This window comes from Delphinapterus leucas, chromosome 7 (genome assembly GCF_059928025.1).
Source record: "Delphinapterus leucas isolate spDelLeu-1000000601 "Yukka" chromosome 7, BTC_Dleu_Yukka2, whole genome shotgun sequence".
In the NCBI taxonomy this organism is placed as follows: domain Eukaryota; kingdom Metazoa; phylum Chordata; class Mammalia; order Artiodactyla; family Monodontidae; genus Delphinapterus; species Delphinapterus leucas.
The window spans coordinates 40,965,303-40,986,606 of NC_143135.1; the positions used below are offsets into that span (position 1 = coordinate 40,965,303).

At 35.7% G+C, this 21,304-nt stretch overlaps 1 protein-coding gene across 2 annotated transcripts in view; it reads right to left on the minus strand.

The window, feature by feature from the left end:
* The window catches only part of PDE3B (phosphodiesterase 3B), a 173,406-nt gene that overhangs the window by 24,738 nt on the left and 127,364 nt on the right, over positions 1-21,304 (minus strand). The window contains exons 6-11 of one of the 2 annotated variants that reach the window (XM_022555765.3): positions 17,530-17,731; positions 16,887-16,963; positions 9,907-10,058; positions 8,694-8,831; positions 7,589-7,700; positions 4,467-4,580 (exon numbers count right to left, since the gene is read on the minus strand). In XM_022555765.3, the coding sequence (XP_022411473.1) occupies positions 4,467-4,580; positions 7,589-7,700; positions 8,694-8,831; positions 9,907-10,058; positions 16,887-16,963; positions 17,530-17,731 (795 nt within the window). The remainder of the gene's footprint in view (positions 1-4,466; positions 4,581-7,588; positions 7,701-8,693; positions 8,832-9,906; positions 10,059-16,886; positions 16,964-17,529; positions 17,732-21,304) is intronic. The other variant, XM_022555766.3, reaches the window with a different exon arrangement.

The following is a 21,304-nucleotide window of genomic DNA, read 5'->3' on the forward strand; positions in this document are numbered from 1 at the left end:
GAGGCTTAGTGAGGCCATGAACTCAACTTGAATTGTATTTTAGGTAACTTCAGGATCAGACTTTGGATTATGTTTTCAGTAGTTATGATAAAATTAAAGAATAAAAATTAAGGAATCTTTTAGCTATCTGGTTCTCTAACCATTCATTAAAACTCTAAATATGGGGCTTCCCTGGTGGCGCAGTGGTTGAGAGTCCGCCTGCCGATGCAGGGGACCCGGGTTCGTGCCCCGGTCTGGGAAGATCCCACATGCCGCAAAGCGGCTGGGCCCATGAGCCATGGCCGCTGAGCCTGCGCGTCCGGAGCCTGTTGCTCCGCAATGGGAGAGGCCACAAAAGTGAGAAGCCCGCATACTGCAAAAAAAAAAAAAAAAAAAAAAAAAACAACTCTAAATATGTCATTTCATTTCTTTTTTTTTAATTGAAATATAATTGACACAAAGCACTGTGTAAATTTAAGGTATACAAGGTGTTGATGTGATACATTTGTATATTGCAATATGATTACCACCCGGAGCATTAGCTAACCCCTCACTACACCACATAATTATCGTTTCTTTTTTGTGGTGAGAACAATTAAGATCTAGTCTCTCAGCAACTTTGAGCTTTGTAATATAGTACTGTTGACTATAATCATTATGCTGTGCGTTAGCTCTCCAGAACTTGTTTATCTACTAGTTCCAAGTTTGTGCCCTTAAACAACATATCACCAATTCCCTCACTCATGGCCTGTTTTTACAAGTTCAACATTTTTAGATTCCATATATAAGTGATATCATAAAGTATTTGTCTGACATTTCATTTAGCATAATAATGCCCTCAAGCCCATCCGTGTTGTTGAAAATGGCAGGATTTCCTTCTTTCTCATGGCTGAATAATATTCCATTGTGTGTGTATACACTTACACACACACACACACACACACACACACACACACACATTCTTTATCCATTCATCCATTGACAGACAAGTCATTTCCATGTCTTGGCTATTGTGAATAATGATGCAATAAACATGGGTGTATATCTCTTTAAACTTCTGCTTTCATTTCCTTTGGATATATACCCAGAAATTGCTAATTCATATGATAGTTCTATTTTTATTTGAGGAATCAAAATCTCCATACTGTTGTTCACAGTGGCTGAACCAATTTACCTTCCCTTCAACAGTGCACAAGTGTTCCCTTATATCCACATCCTGCCCAAGACTTACCTCTTGCCTTCTTGATGACAGCCATTCTAACAAGTGTGAGGTGATATCCCACTGTGGTTTTTTTTCTGCAGTACGCGGGCCTCTCACTGTTGTGGCCTCTCCCGTTGCGGAGCACAGGCTCCGGACGCGCAGGTTCAGCGGCCATGGCTCACGGGCCAAGCCGCTCTGCGGCATGTGGGATCTTTCTGGACCGGGGCACGAACCCGCGTCCCCTGCATCGGCAGGTGGACTCAACCACTGCGCCACCAGGGGAGCCTCCCATTGTGGTTTTGATTTACATTTCCCTGATGATTAGTGAGGCTGAGTACCTTTTCATGTACCTGTTGGCCATTTGGATGTCTATTTTATTCCTCTGCCCATGTTAAAAAATTGGATTGTTTTTTGGTTATTGAGTTGTACAAGTTCTTTATGTATTTTGGATATTAACCCCTTACCCAGTATATGGTTTGCAAATATTTTCTCCCATTCTGTAGGTTGCATTTTCATTTTTTAAATTGTTTCCTTTGCTGTGTAGAAGCTTTTTAGTTTGATGTAGTCACACTTGTTTATTTTTGCTTTTGTTGCTTATACTTTTGGTATCATCATTTTTTTTCTATTAATTCTCCACTGCAATCAGAATAAGGCAGCACATCCCATAGTCCTTATAGTCTTTGTTTCTACCACAATTTTACATTTCAACAGCTACTTGGTCTCCCAAAGAAAGCTTTGTCTTCTACACATACTTGATTCCATAATATTGTGTATAAGGACTTATAGCATTGCTAGTAAGAACTCAGGAGGAAGTAAAGTGCATGGAAGAGAAAACAGGCATTGCCTTAGGGAATACTTAAATCATCTTGAACAGGCTGGTGGTAGAAAACTGCTGTCAAGGGCACTGCCAGTGAGGGCTCAGAGGAACCCATAATTGGAAACTAGAGGAAAGAGGATCATTGTCAATATAGCAGCAGAAAGCTTAGTCGAATTGTGTGCTGCATATGTGGAGTACAAAACTTGTAAACAATGACCTTAAATATTTAGCTGAGGAGATTTCCAAGGAAAGTATTAAAGATATATAGCCAGGTTTCTTACTGTTTGAAATTAAATGCAAGAGAAAAATGAGGGAGAACTGTTAAGCAAAATGGGTCCAGGACTTGATAATTTGGGAAATTCTCAACCTGTTCAGACTGCAAAAAATATTAAAAGTAGGAGATGCACTGTCAGGAATGTGTACTCTGGACAGAAAATCAACATTGTAGCTGTACCACTTTATGCTAATTCTTTTGAAGGATGAAAAGGTCAGGGTCTGAGACAGACTTGAAGATGCAACGCTGATGTCTTTGAAGAAGGGGCCATGAGCCATGGAATGCAGGTGGCTTGTAGAAGTTGGAGGGGGCAAGAAAACATTCCACACCATGCGGCATGTAGGATCTTAGTTCCCCAACCAGGGATCGAACTCATGCCCCCTGCACTGGGAGTGCAGAGTCCTGAACACTGGGCCGCCACGGAATTCCCCGAATTTGTACTGTTTTAAGCCACTAAGTCTGTGGTAATTTGTTACAGCAGCAATAGGAAACTAATACAGATTTTGGCACTTGGAAGTAGGGTGTTGCTGTAACAAATACCTAAAAATGTGAAAACAGCTTTGGAATTGGGCAGTGGGAGAAGGCTGGAAGAATTTTGAAGAGTGTGATAGAAAACAATAAAAGATATTAATATATTCAAGAAGTTCAGTGAACCCCAAATAGGATGAATACAAAGAATATCATCTGAGTGCATCACAGTCAAAATGTTAAAAACCAATAGCAAAGAAAAAAGGGATATAATACTTTTAAGGAGAAATAAGACTTATGGCTGATTTATCAACAGAAACTATAGAAGTCAGAAGATGAACCCAGAGGTATCTACAAATGTGCTGAAATAAGAAAACATTATTCTAAGACAAAATAAATACATCTATAGGGACTTGCCTGGTGGCACAGTGGTTAAGAATCCTCCTGCCAATGCAGGGGACACGGGTTTGAGCCCTGGTCTGGGAAGATCCCACATGCTGTGGAGCAACTAAGCCTGTGCTCCACAACTACCGAGCCTGAGCTCTAGAGCCCGCGAGCTGCAACTACTGAGCCCGCGTGCCACAACTGCTGAAGCCCACATGGCTAGAGCCTGTGCTCTGCAACAAGAGAAGCCACTGCAATGAGAAGCCCGTGCACCACAACAAAGAGTAGCCCCTGCTTGCCCCAACAAGAGAAAGCCAGTGTGCAGCAATGAGACCCAACGCAGCCAAAATAAATAAATAAATAAAAATAAATACATCTACAAACAAAAAGGCTGAAGAAAATGAACTCTGATGGAAGCACGGAACTACTGGAAGGAAGGAAGAGCTCTACGAAAGAGTATGGATGGCAGACAAAAATGAACCAGTGACATAAGGCAAATCCATCAAACAATGGCAGCACTTTAAACCACCAAAGAATGTAAAGCAGTGGCTAAGACTATATCACATTTACACTGATTAGTATGGTAATATTTCTCAGGCATTTGTAACTGAGCAAATTCTGTCCTGATTTGTGTGTGTGTGCATGTGTGTGTATTTTATTGGAGCATTTCTCCTCTTTTTTTTTTTAATTTTTAAAAATTTTGGCCACACAGCTTTTGGGATCTCAGTTCCCCCACCAGGGATTGAACCCAGGCCACGGCAGTGAAAGTGCCGGATCCTAACCACTAGACCACCAGGTAATTCCCGTCTCCCCTCTTTTATAAACTAGAATGAGAGAGCCATGAATGTTATAATTCATTATATTTGTATAAATAGTTACATTTACGAGGAAACAAAATTTGAATGTTAACAAGTTCTTTAATATTATTATTTAAATACTTATATGAAGATTTTAAACATGTCCACTTTTGTTGGGAATGTCATATATTTTAAATTTACATGATACACCTAAAACAAAAAAACTAAGAATTGAAAGAAAAGCAAATAAATGATTATCATAATATAATATTCAGGATATTGGCTACCTCAGTGAAGAAGGCAACACTGTGGGACACAGAAAAGAAACATGGTAGGTTGAATAGTACTGAATCTTAACCTCACTTTTAAGACGGGTAGTGGGTTTCCTAATTTGCATGTCATTATTCTTCAAAATTTACATAGTCCTTTATATATACCAAAGTTTACTTAATAAAACTTTTAAGAGAACAGAGATAATGAAATGAGATAGTTTGATTTATTATTCCTAATCAAATAATTAAAGGAAAGATTTATAGAAGGAAGTACCTGTTTCATTTCCCGCTCCATGATCATTGTGGATCTGTTGTAAACCAGGAATTGGCCGTGTTGTCAGATACCAAACAGCATGTAGGACATCTGTGGCATGTATACGATTGTGATCTAAAGTCACCAAAATGTTTTATAAAAATGATCATTCTGTTATTTTTAACATAGGGCATTTAAAAAAGTACTTTCTAGTCATACTGTATCCTCATAAATAAAATATATGGCTTAGAATAATTTCCAACAATTATGTTTTTGTTTCATCTTATTTTGTAAAAGTTTATTGATGTGTTAAAAAGCTTTCTTTTAAAAACTTTCACATATACTATGAAAACATATTAAAGGGGTCAAAGAAAAGGCAGCATTACCAGGGCTAATTAAGGTTGCTTTTTTTTTTTTTCTGGCCAGTCTGCAAGGCTTGTGGGATCTTAGTTCCCAAACTAGGGTGGGTCCCTGCAGTGAAAGTGCCAGGGAAATCCCTATGGTTGGTTTTTGTGACTTTTAAAATTCCTTAAAAAAACTACAAATAGAACTACCATATGACCCAGCAATCCCACTACTGGGCATACACCCTGAGAAAACCATAAGTCAAAAAGAGTCATGTACCAAAATGTTCATTGCAGCTCTATTTACAATAGCCAGGAGATGGAAACAACCTAAGTGTCCATCATCGGATGAATGGATAAAGAAGATGTGGCACATATATACAATGGAATATTACTCAGCCATAAAAAGAAACGAAATCGAGCTATTTGTAATGAGGTGGATAGACCTAGAGTCTGTCATACAGAGAGAAGTAAGTCAGAAAGAGAAAGACAAATACCATATGCTAACACATATATATGGAATTTAAGAAAAAAAAATGTCAAGAAGAACCTAGGTTTAAGACAGGAATAGAGACACAGACCTACTAGAGAATGGACTTGAGGATATGGGGAGGGGGAAGGGTAAGCTGTGACAAAGTGAGAGAGTGGCATGGACATATATACACTACCAAACGTAAAATAGATAGCTAGTGAGAAGCAGCCGCATAGCACAGGGAGATCAGCTCGGTGCTTTGTGACCACCTAGAGGGGTGGGATAGGGAGGGTGGGAGGGAGGGAGACGCAAGAGGGAAGAGATATGGGAACATATGTATATGTATAACTGATTCACTTTGTTATAAAGCAGAAACTAACACACCATTGTAAAGTAATTATACTCCAATAAAGATGTAAAAAAAAATTTAACTTAAAAATATGCAAATAGTGTCTCGGTTATGGAGACCCATGTTTGCAAACAAAACAATTTCTGCACAAAGGCACATAGAACAGTTAAAAATTCTGGATACTTGGACAGCTGCCTCGCCAGATAAGAAATAACTCTCAGGCCTGCTATAAGGATTACATGTTAAAAGATATATACCTTTATATAAACATCCAGAATAGTGTCTGACATGTAGTACATGATCAATAAAACACTGGTTTACTGAAATACCACTATGTGAAAAGGCAAGACCTACAAGTGAAACCCAGCTTTGCTATTTCCAGTTTTATGATCTTGGGAAAGATCCTTCTGAATTTTTACTTCTCACCTGTAAAAGGTAGATAATACAACCTTTCCAACAAAGATTAAATGAGATAACCTTTGTGAATCTAATGATTATAGTCATAGCTGATGTTTCAACAAATATTTAATGTGTACCTTCCATGTAGCATTAGCAAATGATACAATACTGAATGTTTACACTATAGATATGTCAACCCACTAGGAGCTTATTATTAATACAATCATGACCTTTTACTGACCATTTGCTATGTGCCATGAATTTTGATATGTGCTTTACATTATTATCACTACCTATGGGGTAGGTACTATTGTTCTTCCCATTTATAAATTTGGAAACTAAAATTTAGAAAACTTAGGTCCCAGTGACTTTTTTTTTTTTTGGCTGCTCAGCACGGCACGTGGGATCTTAGTCCCCTGACCAGGGATCAAACCTGTGCCCCCTGCAGTGGAAACACAGAGTCCCAACCAATGGACTGCCGGGGAATTCCCCAGAGACTCTTGTCTTAACCAGTATATCCTAATTGGAGGTGACAGTGAAGACTCCCCACCATGGCTTTCTTTTTTCCATCCCCCTGCCCTTGAAGTCCACCTTAAAATATCCCTTTATTCCATTTATAAAATTCAGCCACTTTTCAGAATGCCTACCTTGTAAGTGGTAATTATAGTACATATAACACACATTAAATTATTAAGCATCACCATTATTTATGAGGCCAATTTAAGAATAATTTGCTCTCTCTATATTTCCCAAAAGTGTGTCCACCTGGAGGTAAACTGTAGAATGATCAACACATAAAGAAAATTGTACCTTTTCCTAATATAAAATTAAAATTCTATTGTATCATAAAATCAAATAGCCATTAAAAATTATTCCACAGGGAATTCCCTGGCGGTCCAGTGGTTAGAACTCCGTGCTCTCACTGCCGAGGGCCAAGGTCAATCCCTGGTTGGGGAACTAAGATCCCACAAGCCGTGTGGCCAAAACACAAACAAAATTATTCCACAAATCAGGACACAGTTAAAAAACGAATTCTATGGATAAATTTTAAACATTTTAAAGTAAAGAAATTTATGAAACTCATGACTTAAAATTACCAAACATTTGAAAAGGTACTCATATGAATAATTGTTAACATAGAAAGATGTATACTATATTACATGAAAAAGCAGATTATAAATAGGTATTATGATTCACTTCATAAAAAATAAGTATGTATAAGAAAAAGTCTTGAAGGATATATATCAAAATGGGTTTTGGGGGGTTTTGTTTTTAATTTTTTGGCTGCACCGCATGGCCTGTGGGCTCTTAGTTCCCTGACGGGGGATCGAAACCACACCCCGTGCATTGGGAGCATGGAGTATTAACCACCAATCCTCCAAGGAAGTCCCTTACCAAAATGTTAACAGTAGTCAGTTAACTCTGGGTAGGAGGATGTAGATTTTCTTTTTAAATTACTATCTTCCAACTTTTCCAAACACGCAATTTTAAAAGTGTTTAAGGGACTATCTGAAGGGAATTTATAAAGAATTTCAAAACCAGTATTATTTCAACTTAAATCATATATTTTAATACTTACACGGAATGTCTCGATAACCATTTTCTAATGCATGAAAGTAGTTCATGAATTGTAGAGCAGGAATTTTAAATATCTCCAATAAGCCAGTGTCTTGAAATAGGGTATACATAACCTACATGTCAATTAAAAGAAAGTTCGCTTTAAAAATCGGAATTTCTATTTCTAGTTGAATATGTTTTTGTGATTTGCATTTGGGAAAGTTAACCATGTATATGCCTTTAACTTAAGTAATTTATTAAAAACTTCCCTATAGTGAATTCTTTCCGAAATATGAAAAAGGAAGATACTGCCCTAAAGCCCTTGAAAACCAAAGAATGATTATCATATCATGTCCCAGTTTTGAAATTTTTCTACTCTTCCCTTTAGCTTTTCATTCACAATTTATTGAAAGGCATATGAATTGTATTCTATTCTAGTCCTAGGTGTTAAAAGAAGTCAGAACAATACATTTATCACATTTCTGTCCCTAAAGAATTCAATGTGATAAATTGTGTGCCCTCCACATAATTTATCCTTATGTTCTCACATTTCATAAATAAGATACTTCGGAGTTAATGAGAGTAATATTTCAGGAAGGTTAATCTGATGCTGCTGTGTGGACCCACTAGGAAGAACTTTGAGTCTGGGTGGTAAAATGGAAATATTTTTCCATGGTTCTAGCATGAAATGGACCATTTGGCCTTGGGTAAAGCACAGGGAGGACCAGTGAAAACGATGAAGCATAAGTTTCAGTCTAAAGAACTAGATCACCTTTCATGTCCTTTTCAACCTCAAGATTTAATAAAAAGTAAATCTTTATTACTTCTTTAGTGTAAATTAAATCCCATTATTATGGGCAAATAAACTACTTTTCATATAAATATATATATAATTATGAAATACTTTATATACATAATAATATATTTGTTTATATATATATGGGTTTATATATCCAGGTTTCTCTTTTCAAATTTTCTATTGAAAATTTCATTTGTGAAAAAAAATAATTCAATGAACAATGTTGAACTTGTACCTAAACCAATATTATACATCTTTAGATTTTGGTTTTTATAAAGATTCAAGAAAAAAGTAACTTATAATAAAGCAGCAGGGGTTTGAAACAAACCTGACTGAGGATCCTTCCTGATTTCTCTCCCATCTTTTCTACAAGTTCAAAAATTTGAAAATTCCAGTTACTCATATTTTCTATTAATGAGTCATAATCTTCTATTAAAATCAGGTCCCGTGATGCTTCTTGTTCAATCTGTACATGTAGGGGAAAAAAAAAAAAAAACCAAACCAACTTAACCTTACTTTTTATAAATATTGTTAAATCCATAGCTAAATGAGAACACTTATAAATGAACACTATAAAAATGGTCAATATTATTTTCTATAATGGTTATTCTCAAATATAAACTGTACTTCCTATTCTCTTTGTAGAATGTTATCTTCAGACAAATATAAACATGTCTTCTAGGCATCAAAAGACTTATTGGTCTTTACACTACTTTTATAAATAAAACTATTACATTTCCAAAACACTACACAAATCTAAAATCCATTATTTTCATTTTGGAAGTTACAGGTATCAAAGGATAATAGACAGAAACTTATATCCTTAAACTGACATTTATTACTAGGATAACTTCCCAAAAGAAATGGATGGATTTTTTTTCCCTAAAAAGCTTAGATTTTGAACTTTAAGAACAAAAACAATATTAAGAACAAAAAACCCCTACGATTATAAGTAGGTTATTTTCATTGTTTTTAATGACTATGCACATACTTTATTTTTTCATATTTTAACACATACAATGAAGAAAAAATCAGCATAGAAAGTAATATATTGACTATAAAACCAAATAAATGTGTCCATTTTAAAATGAACGCACTTAGTTATTCTAGGATGATGAGTTTAAAAGTAATTATTTTTAACCCAAGGTTTTCTTTCTTTTTTTTGTTTTTAATAGGGGTATAGTTGATTTACAGTGTTGTGTTAGTTTCAGGTGTACAGCAAAGTGATTCAGTTATACATGTACATATAACCATTCTTTGTCAGATTCTTTTCCCATATAGGCTATTACAGGATATTGAGTAGCATTCCCTGTGCTATACTGTAGGTCCTGGTTGTTTATTTTTTATATAGTAGTATGTATATGTTAATCCCAAACTCCCCATTTATTTAAAGAAACTCTATGTTCAGGTGTTAATAGTTTTCAGTAAAAAATTTTTTTAAATCATATTAAAAACCTTGTTCTGGGCAAAAATAAGCAGCTTAGTACTAACTAATAATATATTTCACCTTTACATAATCATATTGAAAATTTATCTTTTACATTTGGTTGCTCTTCATTCTGTGCCTCTTCTTTTAGGTGATTATCACCTTCCCAAAGTAATTTTCTGCAGTCTCTGTTCTCTGTTTCCATTTCTTGTTGAGCTTCCGTAAGGTTGAATGATGCTTTTGAGAAAACGGTACTGTCTTCAACACCTTTCAGAAAGTATTTAAAGTAATAAACAAGAATAAAACATGTCCTATATGAACAGTTTTATAAGAAGAATTTGTAAAAAGTATTCAGATAAATCGAACCATACTGGCATTCAATCTAAATTAATGACACAATTAAGTTGTATCTTGCTGGACCAGCTGGCCCAGGTACCTTGTGCTCAGGCAATATTTCACCTGATATAGCTACTCATGGATGAAAGAGAGGGTGGAAATTCATTATAAAAGTGAGAAACTGAAAATGTCAGTCCCTCTCAGTAGGAAATTTTTTTAAAACCAATTTCATGTAAACTACTTCTAATGCCTGAAATTGTTTAGGCTTTGGATATGAAAATTCTAAACTCATAATTATGGATGAGATTAAGGCACATCTAAAAATTAGAACAATGTTATGAATTGTGAGTTATTTCTCTACCCATGTGATTAATAATACTCTTTTTCCCAAATTACATGGAAAAGGGAAGCAACATTGGTAGCTACATTTCATTCACTCATATGCAAAAAAATATTCATACTCATTCTATTTGTAATATGCTAACCAGGAAACTTTCCCAAAACACATCAACAGCAGAATAAACAAACTGTAGTGTATTCACACAATTGAACACTACAGAGCAAACAGAAGAAACTACAATCACATGCACCAATATGGACGATTTTTAAAAATACAATGTCAAGTGAAGGAAGCCAGACACAAAGGTATATACTCTGCAATTCTCTTTATGAAAAGTTCAAAAACATATCAAAATTGACACACATGAGTATTGAAAGACAGGATCAACATTATCTTTGGGGGAGATTCCTGGAAGTGGGGCATGAGAGGAGGTGCTGGTAATACTTTGTTTGTTGATCTGGGTGCTGATTACATACGTACATTAGATGTATGAAAATTCGTCAAGCCACAGACCTAGGATTTATTTATTTTTCAATATGTAGGGATTTTTTAAAAAATAAAAGTGTTTTTAAGAGTACTCATTCGAGTTGACTTTCAGAAGAATTAGGTTGGTTGGTGGGTTGGTTGGTTGATTGATTGATTGATTTCTATTGAAGTCTAGCTGATTTACAGTGCTGTGCCAATCTCTGCTGTACAGCAAAGTGACTCAGTTATACACATACAGATGTTCTTTCAGAAGAACTAGGTTTAAATCCTGATTTTTGTACTTAATAATGGCAAGCTTTTCCCCCTGCAGAATGTGGATAATAACACCTATTTCACTAGATGTTACACATAATAGGGGATCAATAACTGTCAGTCAAATCTGAACCTAACACACTGAATATACTAAAAAATCATTAACTGATCATGATCAGGAAGTATTACCCTTTGGAAAATATTACTTTTCAAATGTTTCCAAATAAACACACTTTATTTTAAGAAAATTTAAAAATTCAGATTATTCAACTGTTCTTGGTAAGTTAAGGCACTAACTACAATTATGTTCTAAAATAGCTGTCAATCCAAAAATTGTTGACATTTGAAGTACATGATTTACTTTTTAATGATCTAAATTCCTAATAACTATATCTTACAGATAATAAGAAAAACAGATGAAATAAATATAGCAATTTCTTCTCCAAAGATGTCCACAGCACTATCTCTTATCCCACATGCATTCTTTTGAAATGTATTCTTATTGCTCCATCAAGAGAGCATTTATTTCCCAACCCCCTGGAATCTGGACAGGCCACATGACTGCTCTGATTAACAGAATATGACAGAAATGACAACTTTGTCTGGTCTGGGTTGAGCCATTAACTGGACTGGCAGCTTTCATAGCCTCCTCTTTTGGCCTCCAGCCAAAATGTTGGAAGAAGACCAGAGAGAGGTCATATTTAAATGGACTGGTCAATAGCCAGCAGACACATGAGACATCTTGGAAACTCAGTCCAATCAATCCTTTGGATGACTGTCACCCTTGCCAATATCTGACTGCAATTACATGACAGCCCTCAAGTGAGAATCTCCCAGCTGAGACCAGTCAATGCAAAGAACTGTGAGAATTAATAATCTGTTGTGGTTTTTAAAAGGCTTTATTGAGTATAATTACATGCCATAAAACCCACTCAGAGTAAGTGTATAATTCAATAATTTTAGAAAATTTAGACTTCTACAATATTCATGACAATCTAGTTTTTTTGTTTGTTTGTTTTTTTGGTCCAGAATTTTTATTATCATCATTATCTTCAAAACACCTGATTGCTTTGGTCTTTAGATTCAAAAAAGTCTTTTTTTATTAAAGTATAGTTGATTTACAATGTTGTGTTAATTTCTGCAGTACAGCAAAGTGATTCAGTTATACATATATATACATTATATTTTTAATTTTTTTTATTTTTTGGCCACGCTGTGTGGCATGCAGAACCTTAGTTCCCTGACCAGGGATCGAACCCGAGCCCCCTGCAGTGGAAGTGTGGAGTCTTAAGCACAGGACTGCCAGGGAAGTCCTACATTCTTTTTTAATATTCTTTTCCATCATGGTTTATCATAGGATATTGAATATAGTTCTCTGTGCTGCACAGTAGGACCTTGTTGTTTATCCATTCTATATATAATACTTTACATCTATTAACCCAAACCTCCCACCGCATGTCTCCCCCAAACCCCTCCCTCTTGGAACCACAAGTCTGCTCTCTATGCATGACAGTCTAGTTTTAGAACATTCTCATCACCTCAAAAAGTACCCTTATGCCTATTTACAGTTCATCCTTATTTTCACCCCAGGCAACTGCTATTCTGATTATTGTCTCTATAAATTTGCCTTTTCTAGAATTTCATATAAATAGAATCAAACAATATATAATCTTTTTAGCTTAGTTTTTTTCACTTAGAATAATGTTTGGAAGTTTATCCACGTAGTAGCATGTATCAGCAGTTTGTTCTTCTTTTGTTAAACAGAATCCCATTGTATGGATATACCACATGATATTTATTCATTTACAAGTTGATGGACATTTTGATCTTTTCCAGTTTAGCACTATCATGAATAATGATGTCATAAGCATTCATAATCCTGTCTTTGAGTGCTCATATGTTTTCTCTTGAGTAAATTCTTATCCATGTTACTGCTGGGTAATACGGTAAATTTATGTCTAACTTTTTTGTTTGTTTGTGTTTTGTTTTTTTTTTTTGGCTGCACCACACTGCGTGTGGGATCTTAGTTCCCCAACCAGGGATCAAACCCACACCCCCCGCAGTGGAAGCACAGAGTCTTAAACAGCAGACCACCAGGGAAGTCTCCATGTCTACCTTTTAAAGAAACTGTCAAAATGTTTTCCCAAGTGGGTTTACCATTTTACAATCCCATCAGCAATGCACAAGTTCCAATTTCTCTTCATCCCTGCCAACACTTGGTATTGTCTGTCTTTTTGATTATAGCTATTCTGGTTTGAGTTTACTGGTATTTCACTGTAGTATTAATCTGCATTTCCCTAATGACTAATGATGTTAATAATTTTTTCATGTGTTTACTACCCATTCATTTATATCCTTCATATCCTCCACCAAAAGTCTTTCACCAAAATATCTAAAATCTTTTGCCTGTGTTTTAATTGAGTTGGTTGACTTACTATTGAATTAAAGAGTTATATGTCATGGTTATAAGACCTTTATCAGATGTATAATTTGCAAATATTTTCTCCCAGTCTGTGGTTTGTCTTTGATTTTCTTACTGGCGTCTTTTGAAGTGGAAATAAGTTTTGAAATCAGGTAGTATCAGTCCTCCAAATTTGTTATTTTTCCAAATTGTTTTGGCTATTTTAGGCCATTTGTATTTCCATGTAAATTTTAACACCAATTTGTCAATTTCTACCAAAATAAGCCTACTGGAATTTGATCAGAATTGCAATGAATTTACAGATCAATTTGGAAGAATAGCCTGTTGACAGTACTGAGTTTCCCAGTCTGTTTGCTATGCCTCTCAATTTATTTAGTTTCTTTAATTTTTCTTTAATTTTCTTTCTTTAGTTTTCTCAACAATGTTTTATAGATTTCAGTTTATAAATCTCCTAATTCTTTTGTTAAATTTAACTTTATTCTTTTTGATACTATTATGAATGGAAACATTTTCTAAATTTCAATTTTTGATGGTTCATTTCTGGTATAGAGAAATACAGTTGATTTTGTACTTTGATCTTGTGACTTTGCTAAACTTGTTTATTGGTTCTAATAATTGTGTGTGTGTGTGTGTTTGTGTGTGTGTTTGAAATTTTCTACAAATGATCTGTGAATAAGGACAGTTTTATTTCTTTATTTCCACTCAGATATCTTTATTTTTTTATCTTTCTAGAAATTTTCCTGGCTAGAACCTCCAGTACAATATTGAATACAAGTGCTGAAAGCAAAAATCCTTCTCTTATTCTTTTTTCTTTTTAACATCTTTATTGGAGTATAATTGCTTTACATTGTTGTGTTAGTTGCTGCTGTATAACAAAGTGAATCAGCTACACATATACATATATCCCCATATCCCCTCCCTCTTGCGTCTCCCTCCCACCCTCCCTATCCCACCCCTCTAGGTGGTCACAAAGCACAGAGCTGATCTCCCTGTGCTATGCGGCTGCTTCCCACTAGCTATCTATTTTACATTTGGTAGTGTATATATGTCCATGCCACTCTCTCACTTTGTCTCAGCTTCCCCTTCCCCTTCCCCATGTCCTCAAGTCCATTCTCTACTCTGAGTCTTTATTCCTGTCCTGCCCCTAGGTTCTTCAGAACTTTTTTTTTTTTAGATTCCATTTATATGTGTTAGCATATGGTATGTTTTTCTCTTTCTGACTTACTTCACTCTGTATGACAGACTCTAGTTCCATCCACCTCACTACAAATAACTCAATTTCATTTCTTTTTATGGCTGAGTAATATTCCATTGTATATATGTGCCACATATTCTTTATCCATTCATCTGTCGATGGACACTTAGGTTGCTTCCATGTCCTGGCTATTGTAAAAAAATTCAAAAAAAGAGTCATGTCCCTTCTCTTATTCTTTTTTTTTTTTTGCGGTACGCGGGCCTCTCACTGCTGTGGAGCACAGACTCCGGACACACAGCCTCAGCGGCCATGGCTCACAGGCCCAGCCACTCCGCGGCATGTGGGATCTTCATGGATCGGGGCACAAACCCGTGTCCCCTGAATCAGCAGGCGGACTCTCAACCACTGTGCCACCAGGGAAGCCCCCTTCTCTTATTCTTGATCTTAGGGGGAAAGCATCAATCTTCCTCTAGTAAGGATGATGTTAGCTCTGTGTTTGTTTCAAAGATGCCCTTTATCAGATTGAAGGACTTCTCTGATATTACTGGTTTGAGTGTTTTCATCATGAAAGAGTGTTGGATTTTGTCAAATGCTTTTTCTGCATCTAGACAGATTATCATGTGATTTTTCCCCCTCTTTAATGGGGTGTATTACATCGATTAATTTTCAAATGCTAAATCACCCTTGCATTCCTGGCATAAATACCAATCGGTCATGGTATGACATTTTATCTGTTGCTAGATTCACTGTGCTAGTATTTTGTTAAGGATATTGGAAATGTTGGTCTATAGTTTTATTTTCTTGTGATGCCTTTGTCTGCTTATGGTATCAGAGTAATACTGGTCTCGTTTATAGAATGAGTTGGGAAGTTTGCCCTCCTATTTTTTTGCAAGTTTGTGAAGGATTGGTCTTCTTTCTTGTTGTTGTTGTTTTGGGTTTTTTTGCGGTACGTGGGCCTCTCACTGTTGTGGTCTCTCCCGTTGCGGAGCACAGGCTCTGGACATGCAGGCTCAGCGGCCATGGCTCACGGGCCCAGCCGCTCCGCGGCATGTGGCATCTTCGCGGACCGGGGCATGAACCCGTGTCCCCTGCATCGGCAGGTGGACTCAAACACTGCGCCACCAGGGAAGCCCCTCTTATTGTTTTTTAGTCCTTTAAAATGTAAAACCCCAAAACTATTAAATTGTACACTATAATAGGGGGAATTTTAAAGTATGTGAAGGGATTGATATGCACCTATAACCCCTGAAAGGGCCTATTTCTGGTTTACCTTTATTCTTAGGATGCAGTACTGCTGAGTTTACCAAGTTACTCCTACCACGGCAAACCTTCAATTCCAATCTTTGTCTCCCTAGTCCCATGAAGCTACCAAAGGGACTGCTCATTCTATCAGTCACTGGCCCCTCTGGAAGCAGCGAACACCCTTTTGGTAGCCCCAAACTTGAGACTCACTTTTGTGGATTTCTGTCCTCCTCCAGGTCTTATACTGGAAATTCTGAGGAGCTTGTTAGTTCTTCAGTGGCTTCAAGCAGATTTTTTTATTGTTAATAACTTGTAACTTTTCTAGCTACCTTCAGGGGATATGATGGTCTGAGTCACCTAGTTAACTATTAGTGGACACTTGAGTCATCAATGTTTTAAAGTTATAAAACAACTATAACTTTATCACTAACAATATTTCTTGTTTGAGGGTATGTTTCAGAATAATATAATTAACTAAATTTTAAAACAACTCCTTTGTGTAATTATTTAAAAATGTATGCAAACGCTTTTGAGCTAAGATTATGCAATTTAAATTTCGAGGTTAATATAGTTAATCTCACTATTTATGAACCCTAGCCGTAACATAAGACTATATTCATTCGTACAGCACATTTTTACTCTTCAAAATACTTTCACCATCTATTATTTATAATTTGCTAATAACTCCTCTGTGAAGTAAAAAAGATTATAATCTTCATTTTAAAGATGGATAGACTAAAAAACTCATTCATTTATTCATTTTAAAAAACAATGTAAGAAATTGTTCTTAAATTTAAACACACATGACTTTTGCAGTCTCACCTGACTTTTCCCTGTGGCAGTCTGTACCAGACTCTGGTTCAGATGCTGAAGCATATTTCAATATTTGATGTCCACAGCTTATAAAATAAAACAGATAAATATATGTATATGATAAGTGAGGCAAAATTTTTTTACCTAAATACAATCAGAAAATCTGGTTATTTTTTAACTGCAAGATCCCAACTGCAAAATATCCTAATATTCCAATCTCTCTATAAACTTAACAGGCTTTATCCTAGAAAGCACCTGTGTCCCTATGAAGGAAATAACATATTTTGGAAGTAACACTGAGATCTGAGGTAAACACTTATTACCATCAAAGCAGAAATAAGAACAAACACCATATGAACTGGGTACTGTAAATAGGTACTAAATTAGTACATACTAAAATAATTCTCATACATTTACTGATATCTTATGATGGATAAAATACCACTATATTTCACTTCAGATGGAGATCATTTAGCTGGGAAATGAATAATGGCACTGAAATGAAAAAAAATTGTTTAGAATAAAAACTGCTAGATGAAGAGGATGTAGTATTCATTACTCATCTAGTTATAATACAGAACAAGAAAACTGGTAATACTTTACTAAAATAACCTATATTTTGAAACAAATAGTAAACACTTGGGAAACTTACCTGTTACATAAATTGCTATCAGAATTTCTAAGTTGCTGATAAAAATCTGGTGAATTGGGTGCATTGCTCAGAGATCTGTGTAAAATAACACTTGGCTTAGTAAGAAAATCAGCAGTGTCAGGAAATTCTATAGGCGATCGGTTAGTTGGAGAGCCAGCAGACATTGGTCCATGACTGGGAGAATTCAGGCCGGGTAAAGTACCTAGAAAATTGAAAGAGAAGAAAGAGATATGTATGGATGTATGTACTGATATGTATGTGTTTATTGTCCGTGTTCGGGTGTTTATAAAGAGCATTTTCCTTCTTTAAAGAAAGCAAAGTATTTACAGTTAAATGATTAACTAGATTTCTACACGGAGCTATCTTCAACACCTTCTACGAATTCAGGCAGAATACAGACCATATTTGTCATCATCGATGACTGTGGAATAAACACCCTGTGGCAGGATGGCACATAGTAGGTAAATACTAAAAGTATAACTAAAACGTACATAATGTGTGGCACAAATTTTCCTAATTCATATTGGTCTTTATCTTTAACATTTTGTGTCCCTACCAGCTTGATTATCCACATGAACAAAAGCATCTTTACCAAATTTTATTGAATATTTTTCAGTACAATACAATTCATTTTTATTGAAGAACCAAAGTTCTTGATAGCATTAAGCAAATTAAGCATATGATAAAATTATATGAACACAACAGCAGATCCCTTAAAAAATCCACATCTTTCCAGCTCATTCATTCATTCAACAAGTATTTGAGAGCCTATTATATGCTGGAAAACGTGCAGTGTTTCACAATGGAGAAAAAGATGCCATCCCTACCACTCAATGAACCTAAAGTCTAGTGGAAAATACAAACAAGTGCTAAGTGTTAAAATAAGGGGAAAAAAAGAGTGCTTCAGAAATACATCCCTAATCCTATTGATTTACTCAAGAGCCTTTGCTGGGTGCCTTGAATTAAGGGAATATCTGGACAGGTGTAGGTGGATTTAAAACTTTATTTTGAAATAAAGATCCAAGTAAAGTGTGAATCAGAGAGGAAAGCAAATAACAGTTGTTAAGGTATTATGGTATTTTCAGACATAGTTACAGATGTGTGTGATGGTTAATTTTATGTGTCAACTTGGCTAGGTTATCATGCCCAGTTGTTTGGTCAAATTCCAGTCTAGATGTTGCTGTGAAGGTATTTTTCAGATGTGATTAACATTGAAATCTGTAGACTGAATAAAGCATATTGCCCTTTATAATGTGGACTGGCCTCATCCAATTTGTTGAAGGCCTTAAGAGAAAAGACTGAAGTCCTCCAAAGAGGAAGGAATTTTCCCTCCAGACTGCCTTCAGAGTCAAAACTGCAACATCAACTCCTGCTAGAATTTCCAGACTGGCAGCCTGCCCTAAAAATTCTGGACCTGATAGCCCTCTCAATCTGGCGAGCCAATCCCCATCAGTCAATCAATCAATCAATCACTCCCCACCCCATGTATATGTATGTAAGTATATATGTATATATGTAGGTATGCACGAACATCCTATTAGTTCTATTTGTCTGGAAAACCCTGACTAATACAATGTGTTACTTTATTTAATCTTCATAATAGCCCTGTGAGTTAAGTAGCATTTTCATTTTACATGTGCAGGGCTGCCAACTGCTGTTCTATCAAACTGATTTGTTTAGAGGCTCCTATAATTTCATATAATGTTGGGGCTGAAAAAGATTTTATAAATAATCGGTCAAACACTTTAAAGTTTCAGAAGAGGAAACCGAGGACTAGAAAGGGGAAGTATCTTTCTTGTCAAAATAATAACAGTTAGTTACTAACTGGAGACTAAAGTCCCAATTTTCAGCATTCTTTTTTCTATTATAATACTGAGTGTCCGAAACCCTGACAAACAGGCTGAGAAGAACACACATATAGAAAAGTTATAACAGGAATGCTCACCACTCAAGCTAAAACATAAAACATGGCCAGAGATCAGAAACCCATGTCCAATATCTAATTCCCCTCCCTCTCATTAAAGGAAAGCATTACTTTGACTTTTATGGTAGTGTTTTTCTTGCCTCTCTTTATATTTATCCCACATATGTTATCTCTTTACAGCTTAGTTTTGCCCTTTCTTTGAACTTTGTAAATTGAATCAGATAGTATAAATGCTTTTATGCCTTGCTCAACATTTTAAAAAGATGTTTCACATGTTCATTCATTTTGAATGACATATAAAATTGTATGTATGAATATAGCACAATTTTATTTCTCTGTTCAAGTACTGAACTGCCAAATTGTTTTCCAAAGTAGCTGTAGCATTTTACTTTCCAATCAGTGATGTATGAGTGTTCCTACCTCTGAACATTTTTCCAACACTTATACTGTCTTTAGAATTACAGACATCATAGTGGGTGTGAGGTCATGATTCCTTGTGGTTTTGATTTGCATTTCCCTAATGACTAATGATGCTGAGTATCTTTTCATGTGGTTAGGGCCATTTGTATACCTTCTTTGGAGAAACATCTATTCAAATCTTTTGCCAATTTTTTAGTGAGGTCAGTTGTGTGTTTATCATTGAGTTTTAAGACATCTTTGTCTATTCTGAATACAAGTCCATTGTCAAATCGTAATTTGCAAATATTTTCTCCCATCCTGTGGACTGTCTTTTCACTTTCTTTAGGTGTCTGTTGAAGTAAATACAAATGATTTAATTTTAATGAATTCCTATTATCAATTTTTAAAAAATATTTATTTGGTTGCTCTGGGTCTTAGTTGTGGCAGGCAAGCTCCTTAGTTGCGGCTCACAGGCTCCTTAGTTGCAGCATGCAAACTCTTAGTTGCGGCTTGCATGTGGGATCTAGTTCCCTGACCAGGGATCGAACCCGGGTCCCCTGCATTGGGAGCATATAGTCTTATCCACTGTGCCACCAGGGAAGTCCCCCTCTATTATCAGTTTGTTTCATTTATGGACTGTACTTTGGGTGTCTAAGAATATCCAAACTCAGAGATTTTCTTCTATGTTTTCTTCTACAAGTTTTATGGTTTCACTCTTATATTTGAGTGTACGAGCATTTACAGTTAATTTTTGAGTATGATGACAGGTATGGTTCCAAATTCATTCTTTTTCATTTGTATATCTATCCAGTTGTCCCAACATCATTTGTTAAAAACACTATTTCTTCCCCTTTGAATTACCTTGGCACACTGGCTGAAAATCAATTGACCATGTAAGGGTTTATTTCTGGACTCAGTTCTATACCACTGAGTTGGAATATCCTTATGCCAGTGTCACTGTCTTGATTGCCATAGCTTGGTAGTAAGTTTTAAAATTTACAAGTGTGAGTCCCCCAGTTTTCTTCTTCTTTTTTTTTATTAAAGATTATTTTAGCTACTCTGGGTCCCTTGAATTTCTATATGAATTTTCAGATCAGCTTCTCAAATTTCTACAAAGAAGCCAGCTCAGATTTTGATAAGGATTTGTACTAAATTTAGAACAATTTAAGGAGTATTGCCATCTTAACAATATTAAGTCTTCTGGTCCACGAACATGGGATATTTTCCATATGGGTCTTCCTGCGACTTCCCTGGTTGGTCCAGTGGTTAAGACTCTGCGTGCCAATGCAGGGGGCATGGGTTTTATCCCTGGTCGGGGAACTAAGATCTCACATGCCACGCAGCGTAGTCAAAAATTTAAAAAAAAAAAAAAAATCTGGGTCTTCTTTAATTTCAACATTTTATAGTTTTCAGTGTACAAGTCTTGCACTATTTTGTTAAATTTATTCCCAA